The sequence below is a fragment of the Trachemys scripta genome, chromosome 3, assembly GCF_013100865.1.
Source record: "Trachemys scripta elegans isolate TJP31775 chromosome 3, CAS_Tse_1.0, whole genome shotgun sequence".
NCBI lineage: Eukaryota > Metazoa > Chordata > Testudines > Emydidae > Trachemys > Trachemys scripta.
The window spans coordinates 157,975,705-157,991,474 of NC_048300.1; the positions used below are offsets into that span (position 1 = coordinate 157,975,705).

The 15,770-nt window shown below is 37.5% G+C and overlaps 1 protein-coding gene across 2 annotated transcripts in view; it reads left to right on the plus strand.

The window, feature by feature from the left end:
- The window catches only part of COL21A1 (collagen type XXI alpha 1 chain), a 201,449-nt gene that overhangs the window by 46,832 nt on the left and 138,847 nt on the right, over positions 1-15,770 (plus strand). For both annotated transcript variants that reach the window (XR_004645215.1, XM_034766296.1), the window contains exons 2-5: positions 4,896-5,021; positions 10,992-11,543; positions 14,269-14,437; positions 14,547-14,763. Coding sequence is in view for 1 of the 2 variants with exons in the window: in XM_034766296.1 (XP_034622187.1) it covers positions 4,934-5,021; positions 10,992-11,543; positions 14,269-14,437; positions 14,547-14,763 (1,026 nt within the window). In the remaining variant the exon portion in view is untranslated. The remainder of the gene's footprint in view (positions 1-4,895; positions 5,022-10,991; positions 11,544-14,268; positions 14,438-14,546; positions 14,764-15,770) is intronic.

Consider the following 15,770-nt stretch of genomic DNA (forward strand, 5'->3'; position numbering starts at 1 on the left):
CAGATGGAATTTAAGGTGTTGGTGTTAAGCAGTCGAGCCACGAGTGGTTTGTGAACTGGTTCTTTTTCTCCTTGTAACACACTGTTGCAATTGTGCTGAGCAGAGACATTGAGCTGGTGTTCTCTCAGTTTAAACAGGCTAGTGCTTCTATATGAATGTACTTTCTGAAATTTCTTGACTTTTTAATTTGCTCCCGTCTTCTCCTTTGTGGTTTGAAATAATTATTTTCCAAAAGCCATCTTTTTGCAAGGTTTTTAGGAAGAGGACAGTTTTAGGATGAGGAACAGAGGGTCCTGTGGCACCTTTAAGACTAACAGAAGTATTGGGAGCATAAGCTTTCATGGGTAAGAACCTCACTTCTTCAGATGCAAGATGAGTTTTAGGATGGTTAGTGGATGTGTGTAATTACATCCTGAGTGGCTTATAGGTGGACTGTGTTAATTTTTTACTTGTATTTTATGAATTGCTGATTTTAATTTTTATAAAGGAAACACAAATTCTAAAGAAACAAAAATATTTTCTTTAGCCATTTCATTCTTAAGGTCCTCCATCTCCAGAACCCATGGATGAATACTATCTAGTTATTATGACTTCTTCCAATATTAAAATTATCAGTGTAGTCCATCTCCTCTTTTTACGCCTCCATCTCTGACAGTGACTTAAATTTAGTACCATAAAGACTGTGGGAAAGACTGATGCAGAGAAGTCATATCTCTTCTCTGCAATATATTTATCCTCCTTAATAAACAAACCCTTAAGAGAATCACCAGGATGTGCACATACCTAAAGTGATTATTCTATAGAGTCCTTCTCCTTGCTTATCACAGCCCCTCTCAATTGCTTGTCACCTTCCTTTGTTCTTTCTTGTGTAAAGTTTAGATTTTGTCTTCTTTGGGACAGTTTTCTATGACGATCCCAACTCACATTTGAGTGCAATGAAATAATAATAATTGCTCCCCTTTACACACTGAAGGCCCAGTGCCCTCTTTCTGATATTCTCACAATTAATTTTTCTGATATTTTTAAATAATGTATTTGTAGGTTTTTTTGTGTCTTTGGTTATTTGCTATTCAAATTTCTTCTTAAATCTTCTGTTTCTTTTGGTACCACTTGGCCTTAGTTTTCACTTCTTGAAGGATAGCTTTTAATTTTGCCAAGATGACATTTTGGCATGGTGAGTCTAAGGTTATGTATCTCAAAACCATCAGGTCTGGGAATCCCAGACTGGGATTAACAGCTTTCCAATGGTATACATCTTATGTTTCTGGTCCTTTCAGCTTTCTAGATTATTGAATCTTAAATTCACAGTGTTTTGATTACCTTTCAGATTTTTTTTTTTTACACACAGTTAATGGTTTTAATGGCCTCTATTTCAAATTGCTAGAAATTAGCACTTAAGTCTGTTTGAAATAAGACTGGTATCCGGGCATTCAAATGGAATCAAACAGTACTCTTTAGTTTGAGCAGTAGGTGTGATAGCAGCAGATAAAGTAAGGAGAGAATTGAAGTGGGAGTGGGGAGAGGCAAGATGGTAATCAGAAAGAATTATTTAAATTAAAAATCTGCAGTTTTATTATTTACCAGAGCTAGAAATACTCTGGTCTTCCAGTACAAAAAAGGGTAAGTAAACTTTTCTACTACTAGATCAGTTTGAGATAAAATTCCTATCCTAGCATGCCTAACAAATGCAAGCTTAATAGGTAATATATATTAATGCATATAGACTTTTATTCACATGTAACAGGTATGCTGTTAATGCATATAGACTTTTATTCACGTGTAACAGGTATGCTGTCTTTTGTTTCTTAAGTTCTGTTTGTACTTTGTAAGTAAATATAGTAAAAAAAAAAAAAAATTAAAAAACACTAGAGATCGAAAGTTCTTGAGTTGGTTCCTCGACAGTCTGATTATAGATTTCTTTGGGACTATGGCAGTAATGGTGGGGGCAGAGGGCAAAGTAACTTGTGTTCATAATGAAGTGTGCACAAACCCTGTTGGGAAGGGACGTTCTGTGTTTGTACAGCATCTACCAGAATGTGTTCTGGTCCCTGATTGGAGCTCCTACATTCTACTACAATACAAATAATAAATAAATAGAACGTGTTGCAGAAAAGTAGGTTTATTTGAAAAAGAAGATGGTAGTGTCACCTTGTCTTATTGACTTACGTAGATCATAATAATTTGAAAGAGGAAAAATAAAATAGGTTTCTTGTAAGTGTTAACATTGCCTCTTCTTTACTTGTTATAAGTTAACTAGCATTTCTGGAAGCTGATCTTTCTTTTGTGCTTTGTTTTTAAGTCCCTAGTATTTAGCCTCAGCTCAGGTCAGAAGTCAGATTTCACAGAGGTTGTGTATGGAGGAAATTAAAAAAAAAAAAAAGTTGGACTGAGATGAATGCCTTGTAAGTAATAGAAAATGCAAGAAGCTGACTTAGAAGCCAAACTACAGCAACGTACTACTTTTGGCTCATATGCTAGAGTAAGAAAAATTCCCCAAAATAATGGAAAAATTCTGAGTTTGACTGGAGAACTTGTTCAAGTTGCACATCTTTCATTTAGTACATACCTATCATGAGTCCACAGAGAATAAACTTGAATCTGAAATTCTTACCTTTCCAATACTTTTTCCCTTGTCCCCAAATCTCAGGAAAACCTCTCTTCCCCCCATCACCAACCTAATACAAACTTTGCCTCTGGTATGTTGGTATTTGTGGGACCAAGGCTCTATTAAACTGTTACAGAATGTAAATTCTCTTCTGGATGCCTAGTACATTATGGCACATTAATAGCATTCTTTTTATTGTACTCCTTTGGCCACCTTTGGTAAAGGAAATGATTATTTGTTTCCATTTACCTGCTCATTGTGGCCCTTCTCATGTGTCAAAACAAAATGCTGCATGCCTGTATCCAGAGTGGGTGTTCTGTAGTACTTAGAAGTTTCTCCACATCTAATCAGTTTCTAATTATTACCAGGGTGGGAGATGCTGTCCATACCTATAGGAAGACCGTTTTTTTTTTTGCACTGAAAAGATTACAATCAAAGGAGACAAGGAACATACAAAGGATGAGGGAGAAGGACACTATACATATATGTACAGGTGTTATATATTTAAATAAAATACATTGACATTTTATTTTGTTATTAAAAAATGTATTTCATTTACATCCAGTGGCACTTTCATCTATGTATTGTTTGTAGGCCCATTTAATGTGTGAATCATTGAAAACATGGGTCTTGAGGAGGGATTTGAAGGAGGATATGTTAGTGACCCTGTAGGTCAGCTCAGGGAGAGGATTCCATGTTTATGTCAAAAAGGTGCAAAGAAGTTTTTTAGACAAATGAACAAGTGGGTGGTCAAGACCAACATGGTTGACAGAGGAGAAGGATGGGGGGCGGAGGGTAATGTCTGTATTAGTCTAGTCTTATTCTGTAAAGTTCTAAGTTCAATGGGAGTTAAGGGTGTTTAGCATCTTTTAAAACTGGGCCCCTGTTTAGTTATTGGGTTTTCTTGCTGAAGAGATAAAAAAAGTTGTCAGATCAGCTACTAGACAGAGGACTAGGTTTAATATCAAAACCAAGAAATTCAGTGGATATTGCCACTGTTGTGACACAAGAGATGCTGACAATGTATTAAGCAGAAAAAACAGCCTGCAGATTTATTTAAAATGTGCACACAGATAAGCAAGTGAGGATCAAATTCTGGTCTGCATTACATTTGTGCAACCACACTTGACCAAATTCACTTGCTTGTGCCAACAGTGCATTTTCCCCACTGACTTGAAGTTTGCATTTTGTAACTGAGACTGAATATGACCATTAAAGATATGCTTGTGTTCTAGACGATGAAAATACACAAAGTAAAGATTTAAAGTAATTGTCTCCTCTGTGTCTTGAAATTAGTTTAAAATTAATTAAGAGTAAAGTATAATATTCCCAAGTAGCCCTATTTCATTTTTATTCATTAGAGTCCTATTTTAATACATAACAGGCATGGAATTAAGCAAAGAGTATAGTTATAAGATGTGGTTAAAATAAAATTTATCATGTAAACAAAGAGGCAAATCAGGGGTTGGAGCAAACAGCAGATGGGAGAGATTATCCAGAGTAAAAACTGTAATGGAGAAAAGACAATATGAAATTTGTCATGGCATGTTGCATCTGCTAATATTAGTGGAAGCAATTTACTGATAATTTGCATTAATGCATGGCATTGTGCTCATCTTATTCTCCCTCTAATGCACAGCTCTACTGTAACACATTTGGGACAAGATTTTGATTTCAGTGACAGAAGATTAAATCTGCAGTAATGCCACTGAAATCAGGGGTCTCACTCCCAGATCTACACCACAATCTTTGAGATCAGAATCTGACTCTTTCTTTGAGTTTCATAATAGTATATGAAATAGTGTAAATCACATAAATCAACATTATTTTGGGCAGGAAAAGTGCAATTCCAATAGCTAAGTATGGTGAAGGGGCCTACAATCATTCAAAGACCTATATTGTGTTTTGTGGCTCAGGCACTTTGTCCCCTCTTAAGAGCAATGAAGCAGCTGTGCATCCCAAGTGAATTACATTTCATGGAATAATTTCAAATTTGTGACTTTTGGACATAATGTACTTGTTACTTTTATATAATACCCTATAGTAAATGATAGTTGTTTCAGAGAACACCTAGGAGATGGTTCTAATTCTAGAATAAGGGTCAAATCTTTTTCACATTACTTACATGGACAGTACATCTGAAGTTATGGAACATAGTCAGTAGGACTACTCAGGAGAGCAAGGTGAGCTGGATTTGATCCGGAGTCATTTCTATGCACAATTGGCAAAGCATAACTGTTCAGTTGTATTTTTGTTTGATAGAACTGTAATATATTTTCTTTTTTTACAGTTTAATTTAGGACTCAAAATTTTGGAAATAAAATATACATGGCACAGAACTTAAAGTTTCTTCAGACAATTTTAATTCTGCTACTTCAGGATTACATCTCGGCTGAAGATGGTGAAATAAGAGCAAGTAAGAGATATTTATTTAATTTTATTTATCTATCCTGGCTAGTTAAAAACATGTGTAGCGTATTCAGAGGACTGGATTATGATATCTGTATCCAGGTCCACATATAGTACTTACTTAAATGTCAGTGGTGAATCGAGGAAAGGGAAGAGCATATTTGGATACAGACTGGCTAACTTAGTGAGGAGGGCTTTAAACTAGGTTTGAAAGGGGCAGGTGGCAAAGCCACAGGTAAGTCAAGAACAATGAGACCTATGAGAAGGTTTGGAATTTGGGGGGAGGGAGCATGGGCTGTTAGAGAACGGATACAGGAGAGACAGACAGAACTGTGGGGGGGAGGAAATCAAATGAGTATCTTAGATGTCTGTATACTAATGCAAGAAGTACGGGGAATAAGCAGGAAGAACTCAAAATGCTAGTAAATAAACACAACTATGACATAGTTGGCATCACAGAGATCTGGTGGGATATACACATGACTGGAATATTGGTATAGAAGGGTACAGCTTGCTCAGGAAGGACTGGCAGGGGAAAAAAAGGGAGGAGGTGTTGCCTTATATATTAAAAATGTACACACTTGGACTGAGACTGAGATGGAAATAGAAGACAGACTTGTTGAAAATCTCTGGATAAGGATAAAAGGGGTACAAAACAAGGGTAATGTCATGGTAGGGGTCTACTACAGACCAGCTAACCAGGTAGAAGAGGTGGATGAGGCTTTTTTAAACAGCTAACAAAATCATCCAAAGCACAGGACTTGGTGATGATGGGGGACTTCAACTACCCAGACATCTGTTGGGAAAATAACACAACATGGCACAGATTATCCAATAAGTTCTTGGAATGTATTGGAGACAATTTTTTATTTCAGAAGGTGGAGAGAGCTACCGGGGGAGAGGCTGTTGTAGATTTGATTTTGACAAATAGGGAGGAACTGGTTGAGAATTTGAAAGTGGAAGGCAGCTTGGGGGAAGTGATCATGAAATGGTAGCGTTCATGATTCTAATGAATGGTAGGAGGGAGAACAGCAAAATAAAGACAATGGATTTCAAGAAGGCAGACTTTAGTAAACTCAGAGCATTGGTAGGTAAGATCCCATGGGAAGCAAGTCTAAGGGGAAAAACAATTGAAGACCATTGGCAGTTTTTCAAAGAGACATTATTAAGGGCACAAGAGAAAACAATCCCCTGTGTAAGAAAGATAGGAAGTATGGCAAGAGACCAGCCTGGCTTAACCAGGAGAACTTCAATGATCTAAAAATAAAAAAGGAGTCCTACAAAAAGTGGACACTAGGTCAAATTACAAAGGATGAATATAAACAAATAACACAAGTACATAGGGACAGAATTAGAAAGGCCAAGGCAAAAAACAAGATCAAACTAGCTAGAGACTTAAAGGGTAACAAGAAAACATTCTACAAATACATTAGAAGCAAGAGGAAGACTAAGGACATGGTAGGCCCATTACTCAATAGGGGTGGGGGTGCGGGGAAATGAAAATGGCAGGTTCTTAATGGCTTCTTTGTTTTGATTTTCACCAAGAAGGCTGGTGGTGATTGGATGTCTAACATAGTGAATACCAGTGAAAATGAGTTAGGATCAGAAGAGGCTAAAATAGGGAAAGAACGAGTTAAAAATTACTTGAACGAATTAGATGTCTTCAAGTCAGCAGGGCCTGATGAAATGCATCCTAGAATACTTATGGAGCTGACTAAGGAGATATCTGAGCCATTAGCGATTATCGTTGAGAAGTCATGGAAGACAGAAGAGATTCCAGAAGACTGGAAAAGGGCAAATATAGTGCCCATCTATAAAAAGGGAAATAAGGACAAACCAGGGAATTACAGACCAGTCAGATTAACTTCTGTACCCGGAAAGAGAATGGAGCAAATTTAAGCAATTGGTTTGCAAACATCTAGAAGATAATAAGGTGATAAGTAATAGTCAGCATGGATTTGTCAAAAACAAATAATGTCATACCAACCTGATAGCTTTCTTTGACAGGGTAACAAGCCTTGTGGATGGGGGGAAATGGTAGATATGGTACATCTTGATTTTAGTAAAGCTTTTGATACAGTCCCGCATGACCCTCTCATAATCAAACTAGGGAAATGCAACCTAGATGGAGCTACTATAAGGTGGGTGCAAACCTGGTTGGAAAACAGTTCCCAGAGAGTAGTTATCAGTGGTTCACAGTCATGCTGGAAGGGCATAACAAGTGGGGTCCCGCAGCGATCAGTTCTGAGTCTGGTTCTGTTTAATATCTTCACCAATGATTTAGATAACAGCATACAGTGTACAAGCTGGGAGGGCTTGCAAGTGCTTTGGAGGATAGGATTAACATTCAAAATGATCTGGAGAAACTGGAGAAATGGTCTGAAGTAAATAGGATGAAATTCAATAAGGATGAATGCAAAGTACTCCATTTAGGAAGGAACAATCAGTTGTACACATACAAAATGGGAAATGACTGCCGAGGAAGGAGTACTGCAGAAAGGGATCTGGGGGTCATAGTGGACCACAAGCTAAATATGAGTCAACAGTGTAACACTGTTGTAAAAAATGCAAACATCATTCTGGGATTTATTAGCAGGAGTGTTGTAAGCAAGACGTGAGAAGTAATTATTCCCCTCTACTCTGCTCTGATTAGGTCTCAACTGGAGTATTGTGTCCAGTTTTGGGTGCCACATATCAGGAAGCATGTGAACAAATTGGAGAGAGTTCAGAGAAGAGCAACAAAAATGATGAAAGGTTTAGAAAACATGACCTATGAGGGAAGATTGAAAAAACTGGGTTTGTTTAGTTTGGAAAAGAGAAGACTGAGAGGGGACATAACAGTTTTCACGTATGTAAAAGGTTGTTAAAAGGATGAGGAAGAAAAATTGTTTTTCTTAAACTCTGAGAATACCACAAGAAGCAATGGGCTAAAATTGCAGCAAGGGAGGTTTAGGTTGGACGTTAGGAAAAACTTCCTAACTGTCAGGGTGGTTAAGCACTGGAATAATTTGCCTAGGGAGGTTGTGGAATCTCCATCATTGGAGATTTTTAAGAGTAGGTTAGACAGATACCTGTCAGGAATGGTCATAAGAATGGCCGTACCGGGTCAGACCAAAGGTCCATCTAGCCCAGTATCCTGTTTACCAACAGTGGCCAATGCCAGGCGCCCCAGAGGGAGTGGACCTAACAGGCAATGATCAAGTGATTTCTCTCCTGCCATCCATCTCCATCCTCTGACAAACAGAGGCTAGGGACACCATTCCTTACCCATCCTGGCTAATAGCCATGGACTTAACCACCATGAATTTATCCAGTTCTCTTTTAAACGCTGTTATAGTCCTAGCCTTCACAACCTCCTCAGGTAAGGAGTTCCACAAGTTGACTGTGCGCTGCGTGAAGAAGAACTTCCTTGTATTTGTTTTAAACCTGCTGCCTATTAATTTCATTTGGTGATGCCTAGTTCTTGTATTATGGGAATAAGTAAATAACTTTTCCTTATTCACTTTCTCCACATCACTCATGATTTTATATACCTCTATCATATCCCCCCTTAGTCTCCTCTTTTCGAAGCTGAAGTGTCCTAGCCTCTTTAATCTCTCCTCATATGGGACCCGTTCCAAACCCCTAATCATTTTAGTTGCCCTTTTCTGAACCTTTTCTAGTGCCAGTATATCTTTTTTGAGATGAGGAGACCACATCTGTATGCAGTATTTAAGATGTGGGCATACCATCGATTTATATAAGGGCAATAATATATTCTCAGTCTTATTCTCTATCCCCTTTTTAATGATTCCTAACATCCTGTTTGCTTTTTTTGACCACCTTTGCACACCGCGTGGACATCTTCAGAGAACTATCCACGATGACTCCAAGATCTTTTTCCTGACTTGTTGTAGCTAAATTAGCCCCCATCATATTATATGTATAGTTGGGGTTATTTTTTCCAATGTGCATTACTTTACATTTATCCACATTAAATTTCATTTGCCATTTTGTTGCCCAATCACTTAGTTTTGTGACATCTTTTTGAAGTTCGTCATAGTCTGCTTTGGTCTTAACTATCTTGAGCAGTTTAGTATCATCTGCAACCTTTGCCACCTCACTGTTTACCCCTTTCTCCAGATCATTTATAAATAATTTGAATAGGATTGGTCCGAGGACTGACCCTTGGGGAACACCATTAGTTACCCCTCTCCATTCTGAGAATTTACCATTAATTCCTACCCTTTGTTCCCTGTCTTTTAACCAGTTCTCAATCCATGAAAGGACCTTCCCTTTTATCCCATGACAGCTTAATTTATGTAAGAGCCTTTGGTGAGGGACCTTGTCAAAGGCTTTCTGGAAATCTAAGTACACTATGTCCACTGGATCCCCCTTGTCCACATGTTTGTTGACCCCTTCAAAGAACTCTAATAGATTAGTAAGACACGATTTCCCTTTACAGAAACCATGTTGACTATTGCTCAACAGTTTGTTTTTCTGTGTGTCTGATTTTATTCTTAACTATTGTTTCGACTAATTTGCCCGGTACTGACGTTAGACTTACCGGTCTGTAATTGCCGGGATCACCTCTAGAGCCCTTTTTAAATATGGGTGTTACATAAGCTAACTTCCAGTCATTGGGTACAGAAGCCGATTTAAAGGACAAGTTACAAACTTTAGTTAATAGTTCCGCAACTTCACATTTGAGTTCTTTCAGAACTCTTGGGTGAATGCCATCTGGTCCTGGTGACGTGTTAATGTTAAGTTTATCAATTAATTCCAAAACCTCCTCTAGTGACACTTCAATCTGTGACAGTTCCTCAGATTTGTCACCTACAAAAGCCGGCTCAGGTTTGGGAATCTCCCTAACATCCTCAGCCGTGAAGACTGAAGCAAAGAATTTATTTAGTTTCTCCGCAATGAAACTAGATAATTAGTCCTGCCACAAGTGCAGGGGACTGGACTAGATGAGCTCTTGAGGTCCCTTCCAGTTCTATGATTCTATGAATTGTCACTGATGAAAGGTTCTTGATATATGAACCTGTAGCCATAATATTTGACGTTTCCTGCAGGAAGGGAATGTCTCTATTTTTAAAAAGTGGGAACTGATTTTTATTTAATGGATAATTCCTAAGGGGCAAGTTGAACTCCAATAAGGCTTCAAGACCATGACCACTCTTTATTAAATGCATATGGCTTGCTTATTCCAAAATTGTCCTTTGTACTGCCTCTCCTCCAGAAGTTATGTGATTCAGATAGCTGTTTGTATAGCAACAATAAGACAGTAATATTGAAACCTATGCAGATGTCATTATGCAATTGCATTACACTTTATATTAAAAATAGTGCACCTTCTAACTACTATGCCCATAAACACATGTTCCACTCTTCTGTTATTGAGCTCAAGTGATTCAATGACATCTCCTTAAAATATAATGGGCTACCAGTGCCATTCAACAGAGTTAAATGCTCTATAATTGTTATTGTAGATGCATGGTAGCAGTGTTAGATAAATTTTACATTGGGGTTGTGATCAGAAAATGATTCAGGAAAAATACCTTGCTGCTGAAATTAGCTGTACCCTGGCTGTGTGTGTTTTGTGTCAGATCTGCTTTTTTTACTGCTGTTATCATTGAGGACAAATACAGGTATGGAAGAAAAAGCTGCATTCTTTTCTATCTCAGGCATCAAATGCAGTTGCTAGCTGAAGTTCTGATTCCAGAGTTTTTATTGTTGATTATGGGTGGTGATAATGTGCACAAAAGGGCCCAGCTTGATTTTTTTCAGATGCCAAGTCAAGTCTGCAAGTCTGACTGAAAATATCTTGTCTTCTGATAAATTTAGTAGATTATTTGATATGGCAATTATAAATGAGGAATTTACAAAATATTTGGCCAGCTGACTACAATATAACCAATCAGTGATAAATGAAAAAAGGATTGCTTGTAGTAGAGAAGATGCCCATTAAAAGTATTGCTTTGATTTTTGTTTTTAGGTTGCAGAACTGCTCCAGCGGATTTAGTTTTCATCTTAGATGGCTCCTACAGTGTTGGCCCAGAAAACTTTGAAATTATCAAAAGGTGGCTTGTCAATATTACAAGAAATTTTGACATAGGGCCAAAGTTTATTCAAGTTGGAGTAGTCCAGTACAGTGATTACCCTGTACTTGAAATCCCACTAGGAACTCATGATTCTACTGAAAATCTAATCAGAGAAATGGAATTCATACAATATTTAGGTGGAAATACGAGAACAGGAAGAGCTATACAGTTTTCGATTGACCACCTTTTTGCTAAATCCTCAAGATTTCTAACTAAAATAGCTGTTGTTCTCACTGATGGCAAGTCCCAAGATGAAGTCAAAGATGCAGCAGCAGAAGCAAGAAAAAACAAAATCACTTTGTTTGCTATTGGTGTTGGCTCAGAAATTGAGGAGGATGAACTTAGAGCTATTGCCAACAAGCCTTCATCAACTTACGTATTTTACGTTGAAGATTATATTGCAATATCCAGAATAAGAGAAGTAATAAAGCAGAAACTCTGTGAAGGTAAACCTTAATATATCTTTGGAACATAGATAGTCTTAAAGTCTTGTGATATGTACTGCTGTGTGCATATTGCAGTATTTCAGTGATGTCCTTTTGGTAAGTATATAGCTCCGCCACTAATGAATAATAACAAGTTTTGTTAGCTATTGTATGAACTTCTCCTGATTTTGATGCAGTATTATTTTTTTCAATTAAAAAAGGAAGCATTTTTGAGGAGTGATATGTAAATATGTTGTATATTTTCATCTCAGTGTGTGTTATTTTTATATGAAAATCTTCCCTTTGCTTTACCAGAATTTGCAAACACAAATCACTCAAGCTCTTTGCATTAGTGCTGAAAATATTGAGGTTAATTTTAATGCGTGTTGAGTTAAACCTTCAGGGATAAAAAAAAAGTGTTAATACTAGTTCTCTAAGTTCCAGTTTAAGTCTGCAACACTGTTTATCACCTCTTAACAAATGGGAAGAGAGGTTCACATTAATAATAGGAGTGCTTCTGCTAGCAAGTGCTGAGAAGCCCACGAGAGATTTAAAGGCTTTTGTTACAATTCCAGTGGATTTTGCCAAAATATTCTGCATAATTTTTAAACAGCATTTTTGGTAGAAGAATTAGCCAAAAACAACACTTTAAAGTGACTTTTTAAACTTCAAATGTTAGAAAAATAACAGCTAATTGAATTTTTATAACAACTTTATGAAACACTGACATTCCTCTAAAAAGTTAGCATAATGCTTCCAAAATCCATCACACAGAAGGACTTTGTTATACTTTGTTATACAATGAATATAGCATGCGTCAGCAGCATGTTTGTTGTGCTTGTTATACTATTAAGAGTTGATGTAAGACATACTTCAGTGGTACAATGTTTCTGCATTTAGCAGGAGCAAGATAAAAATATTTTCCTTTGCTTTTATCTTGAAGTATGGACTTCATTGAAAAAATGTGGTAATTATTTGTTTATATTGAGGTACAAGTGTTAGTCTCTTCATACATAAATGAAAATCACAATCATCCAATGTACTGTAGTCGATATACTGTAACTTAAATAGTGGGGGGAAGTCAATCTAAAAAATGACTGAAATCCACTTAAACATAGAGATTCTTTAATTAAAAATTGATACAGGGAGAAGTTTCCCAGAGTAAAGACTCATAGATTATTTTCATTACATACAATTTGCCAAGGTAGACCCATGGTCTATCAACTTGGGTATCTTATGAAGGATACCACTGCCTAAATCTGATTCTTCAGAAGAGGGTCAACCTTCCCTATAAACAACCTGGCCAGTTGTGCAGTGGTGTATATACAGGACTCCCTTCCTGAACCCTGGGTTAATCAATGAGCTGAAGTATGTGATTTAGTTACCTGCTTTTGAATATAAGTGTTACTAATGGCAATAAAATTATCCAGCACCTTTTAAAAATCTAGTTGCTGTATTTCTCTCTCTCAACTCCCATGGCAGCAAATTCTATATGCTGACTACACGTTGCATCTGACTAACTTCACCATCCCTGTTGTGGGCAAATGACTCCATATACATTAGGAGGGCAGACTCCCTCAGTTCCCACATTCGGAAGGAGCCACAAGACTCTTTGGCCTAATGGACATCTTTCTTCTATCTATGTCCTGTACCAGAACTATTATCCAGGGATGAATCCTTCTCTTCCCTCTTTATTTCTATAACACACACACACACATACTAGTATCAATAGTCAATTAGGGGATCTCATTCTCATGAATCCGATCATTGAGAAGGGACCAGTGTCAGCCAGCTATGCCCTGATTAAACCAGCAATGAGCTACGCATCTACCCTCTTGAAATAGGAAGCAGCTTCTGTAGCTGGATGTCTAGGGTGCCCGTGTGTATCCAAGTAATGGCTGAGATAGTCTATCCCTAATAAAAAGCTTTACAGAAATGGAGATATAATAATGTTTTATATGTCTGTACTGCCTTTCATCTGAGGAGCTCAAACTGTATTAGTGACAGTGGGTATGTCTCCCACACTAGGTATGTCTATATTGCAGCTGGAAGCAAGCTTCCCAGCCAGGATAGACAGGCTGGTGCTAGCAGGGCTCAAGCTAGTTTGGTAAAAATAGCACTGTGGTTGTTGCGGCTCCAGTGGAGACTCGGGCTGGCTACCTGAACTCAAATCCATAGGGTCAGGTGGGCTTGAGAGCCCAAGCTGCCACCCAAGCCACAATGGTCACACTGCTGTTTTTAGCGTGCTAGCTTGAGCTCTGCTAGCACAAGTCTGTCTATCTGGGCTGGGAGTCTCACTCACAATTGCGGTGTGGACATACCCCTTGTTCCTGCCGCAATATCCATCAGGTTCCCAGGAGAACAAGCTGTGCACAGCAGCTATTTCCACCAACAAACTCACAGAGATCCAAAAGTTTAGTGCTGTGTGGAGGGGATTTGGAGGACACCTGGCAAAGAGGGGAACATGTGACAGAGGTTCTGCTTCCAGGCCCTTGTATTTTGGGGTTTTCTACTCCATTTTTCATTTATTCATCTCTTCTGAATCCTGTAGCATAGAGAAATATTTGTCCCAAAGAGTTTCAGTATTTCTTCCATAGTCTTGTTTTGGTATTGAAACAAAGAAGTTGAGAACTTTATACTTTAGCCTAAAATCTTTCACAGTTTGTCAAACAGATGCAGTATCAAATAGCAGTTTTAGTGTTTTCAGAATTGATTGCTGTCAACTATTCTGTCTATTGCTTTACAGAATCTGTTTGTCCAACAAGAATTCCAGTGGCAGCTCGAGATGAAAAAGGATTTGATATTCTTCTAGGATTAGGTGTGAAGAAAAAGGTTAAAAAGAGAATTCAAATCCCATCTTCTAATGCAAAAGCTTATGAAATAACATCAAACGTTGACTTGTCAGAATTTACAAGGTACTTCATTGTAGAAAGCTATACAGTTTGGGATAAAAATGCGGTTTATTAAAATGTATGGGATTTGTTTCAGAATTTTCCATTTAGAATGTATGTGTTTTTTCCCCAGGAATGTGTTTCCAGAAGGTCTTCCTCCATCATATGTGTTCGTCTCCACGCAGAGGTTTAAGGTCAGAAAGACATGGGATTTGTGGAGGATTCTAAGCCTGGATGGGAGGCCGCAAATAACAGTTACTGTAAATGGGGAAGATAAAACATTATCCTTTACTACAACAAGCTTAGTAAATGGAACTCAGGTTGTCACTTTCACTGCACCTCATGTAAAGGTAATGAGTACATTGATCTTGTATTGGAATATTCATGAGAATACAGGTTTATTTCCTTGGTTCTTTACCTTTGTTAAGATATACTAGCTCCTGAATTTGTAAATATTTGAAAATAGCTGGATGATGCCTCATACTACATGCTGGTGTTAGTTGAAAAAAATATTTTTTATTTATTACAAAGATAGCATCTCTGTCACTTAGATTATTTTTATCAAAATACATTTACTAGTTTTAGAGATGGATTTTGCTCCTGTATTTGTAGAGCAATGGTTTTCAGCCTTTTTTCATTTGCGGGTCCCTAAAAAATTTTGAATGGAGGTGCAGGTCCCTTTGGAAATCTTAGATATAATCTGCAGATCCCCAGGGATCCGCGGACCACAGGTTGAAAACCACAGTTCTGTGGTAGCAACAACCTTTTGTGGACCCCTTAGACATTGTTCGCAGACCCACCGGAGTCCATGGACCACAGGTTCAAAACCACCGTGGTAGAGGTTTCAAATTCTTTAATTATTTTCCATTATTTATTTATTTATTAAAATAATTGTTTTCTAGTAGATTGGTTAGAAACTTGTGAATTTCAGTGCAACCTGGCTTATCCAATTCTGTGTCCAGTGAAAACGTCCTTATCTGGTTTGTTTGTTTGTTTGTTTGTTTTTTATTTGAATAATAGACAATCTGCACTAAATTTATTAGAACCCTCCAAGCACTTTGGAGTCCCAGAAACATTTTAGATAAACAAAATTGTACTTTACTGGTACCTAAAATATTGGATTGGATATGAATGCTCATAAGAATAAATATGAAATAGTCTCTGGAGATCTTCTCTGATTCTCCTGGCAAAATTAAGTTTAATTCTTGACCATCATTATTTGAAATGGTTTACTCATTCAATTTCTTAGATGACAAATAGCACATGATAAGGAACACCATGTACACAAAGGTGCCAACTGGAGTCTTAGCAGAGATCGCATTAAACTTTTAATATTGAAAAACCTTCTTACTTTAGA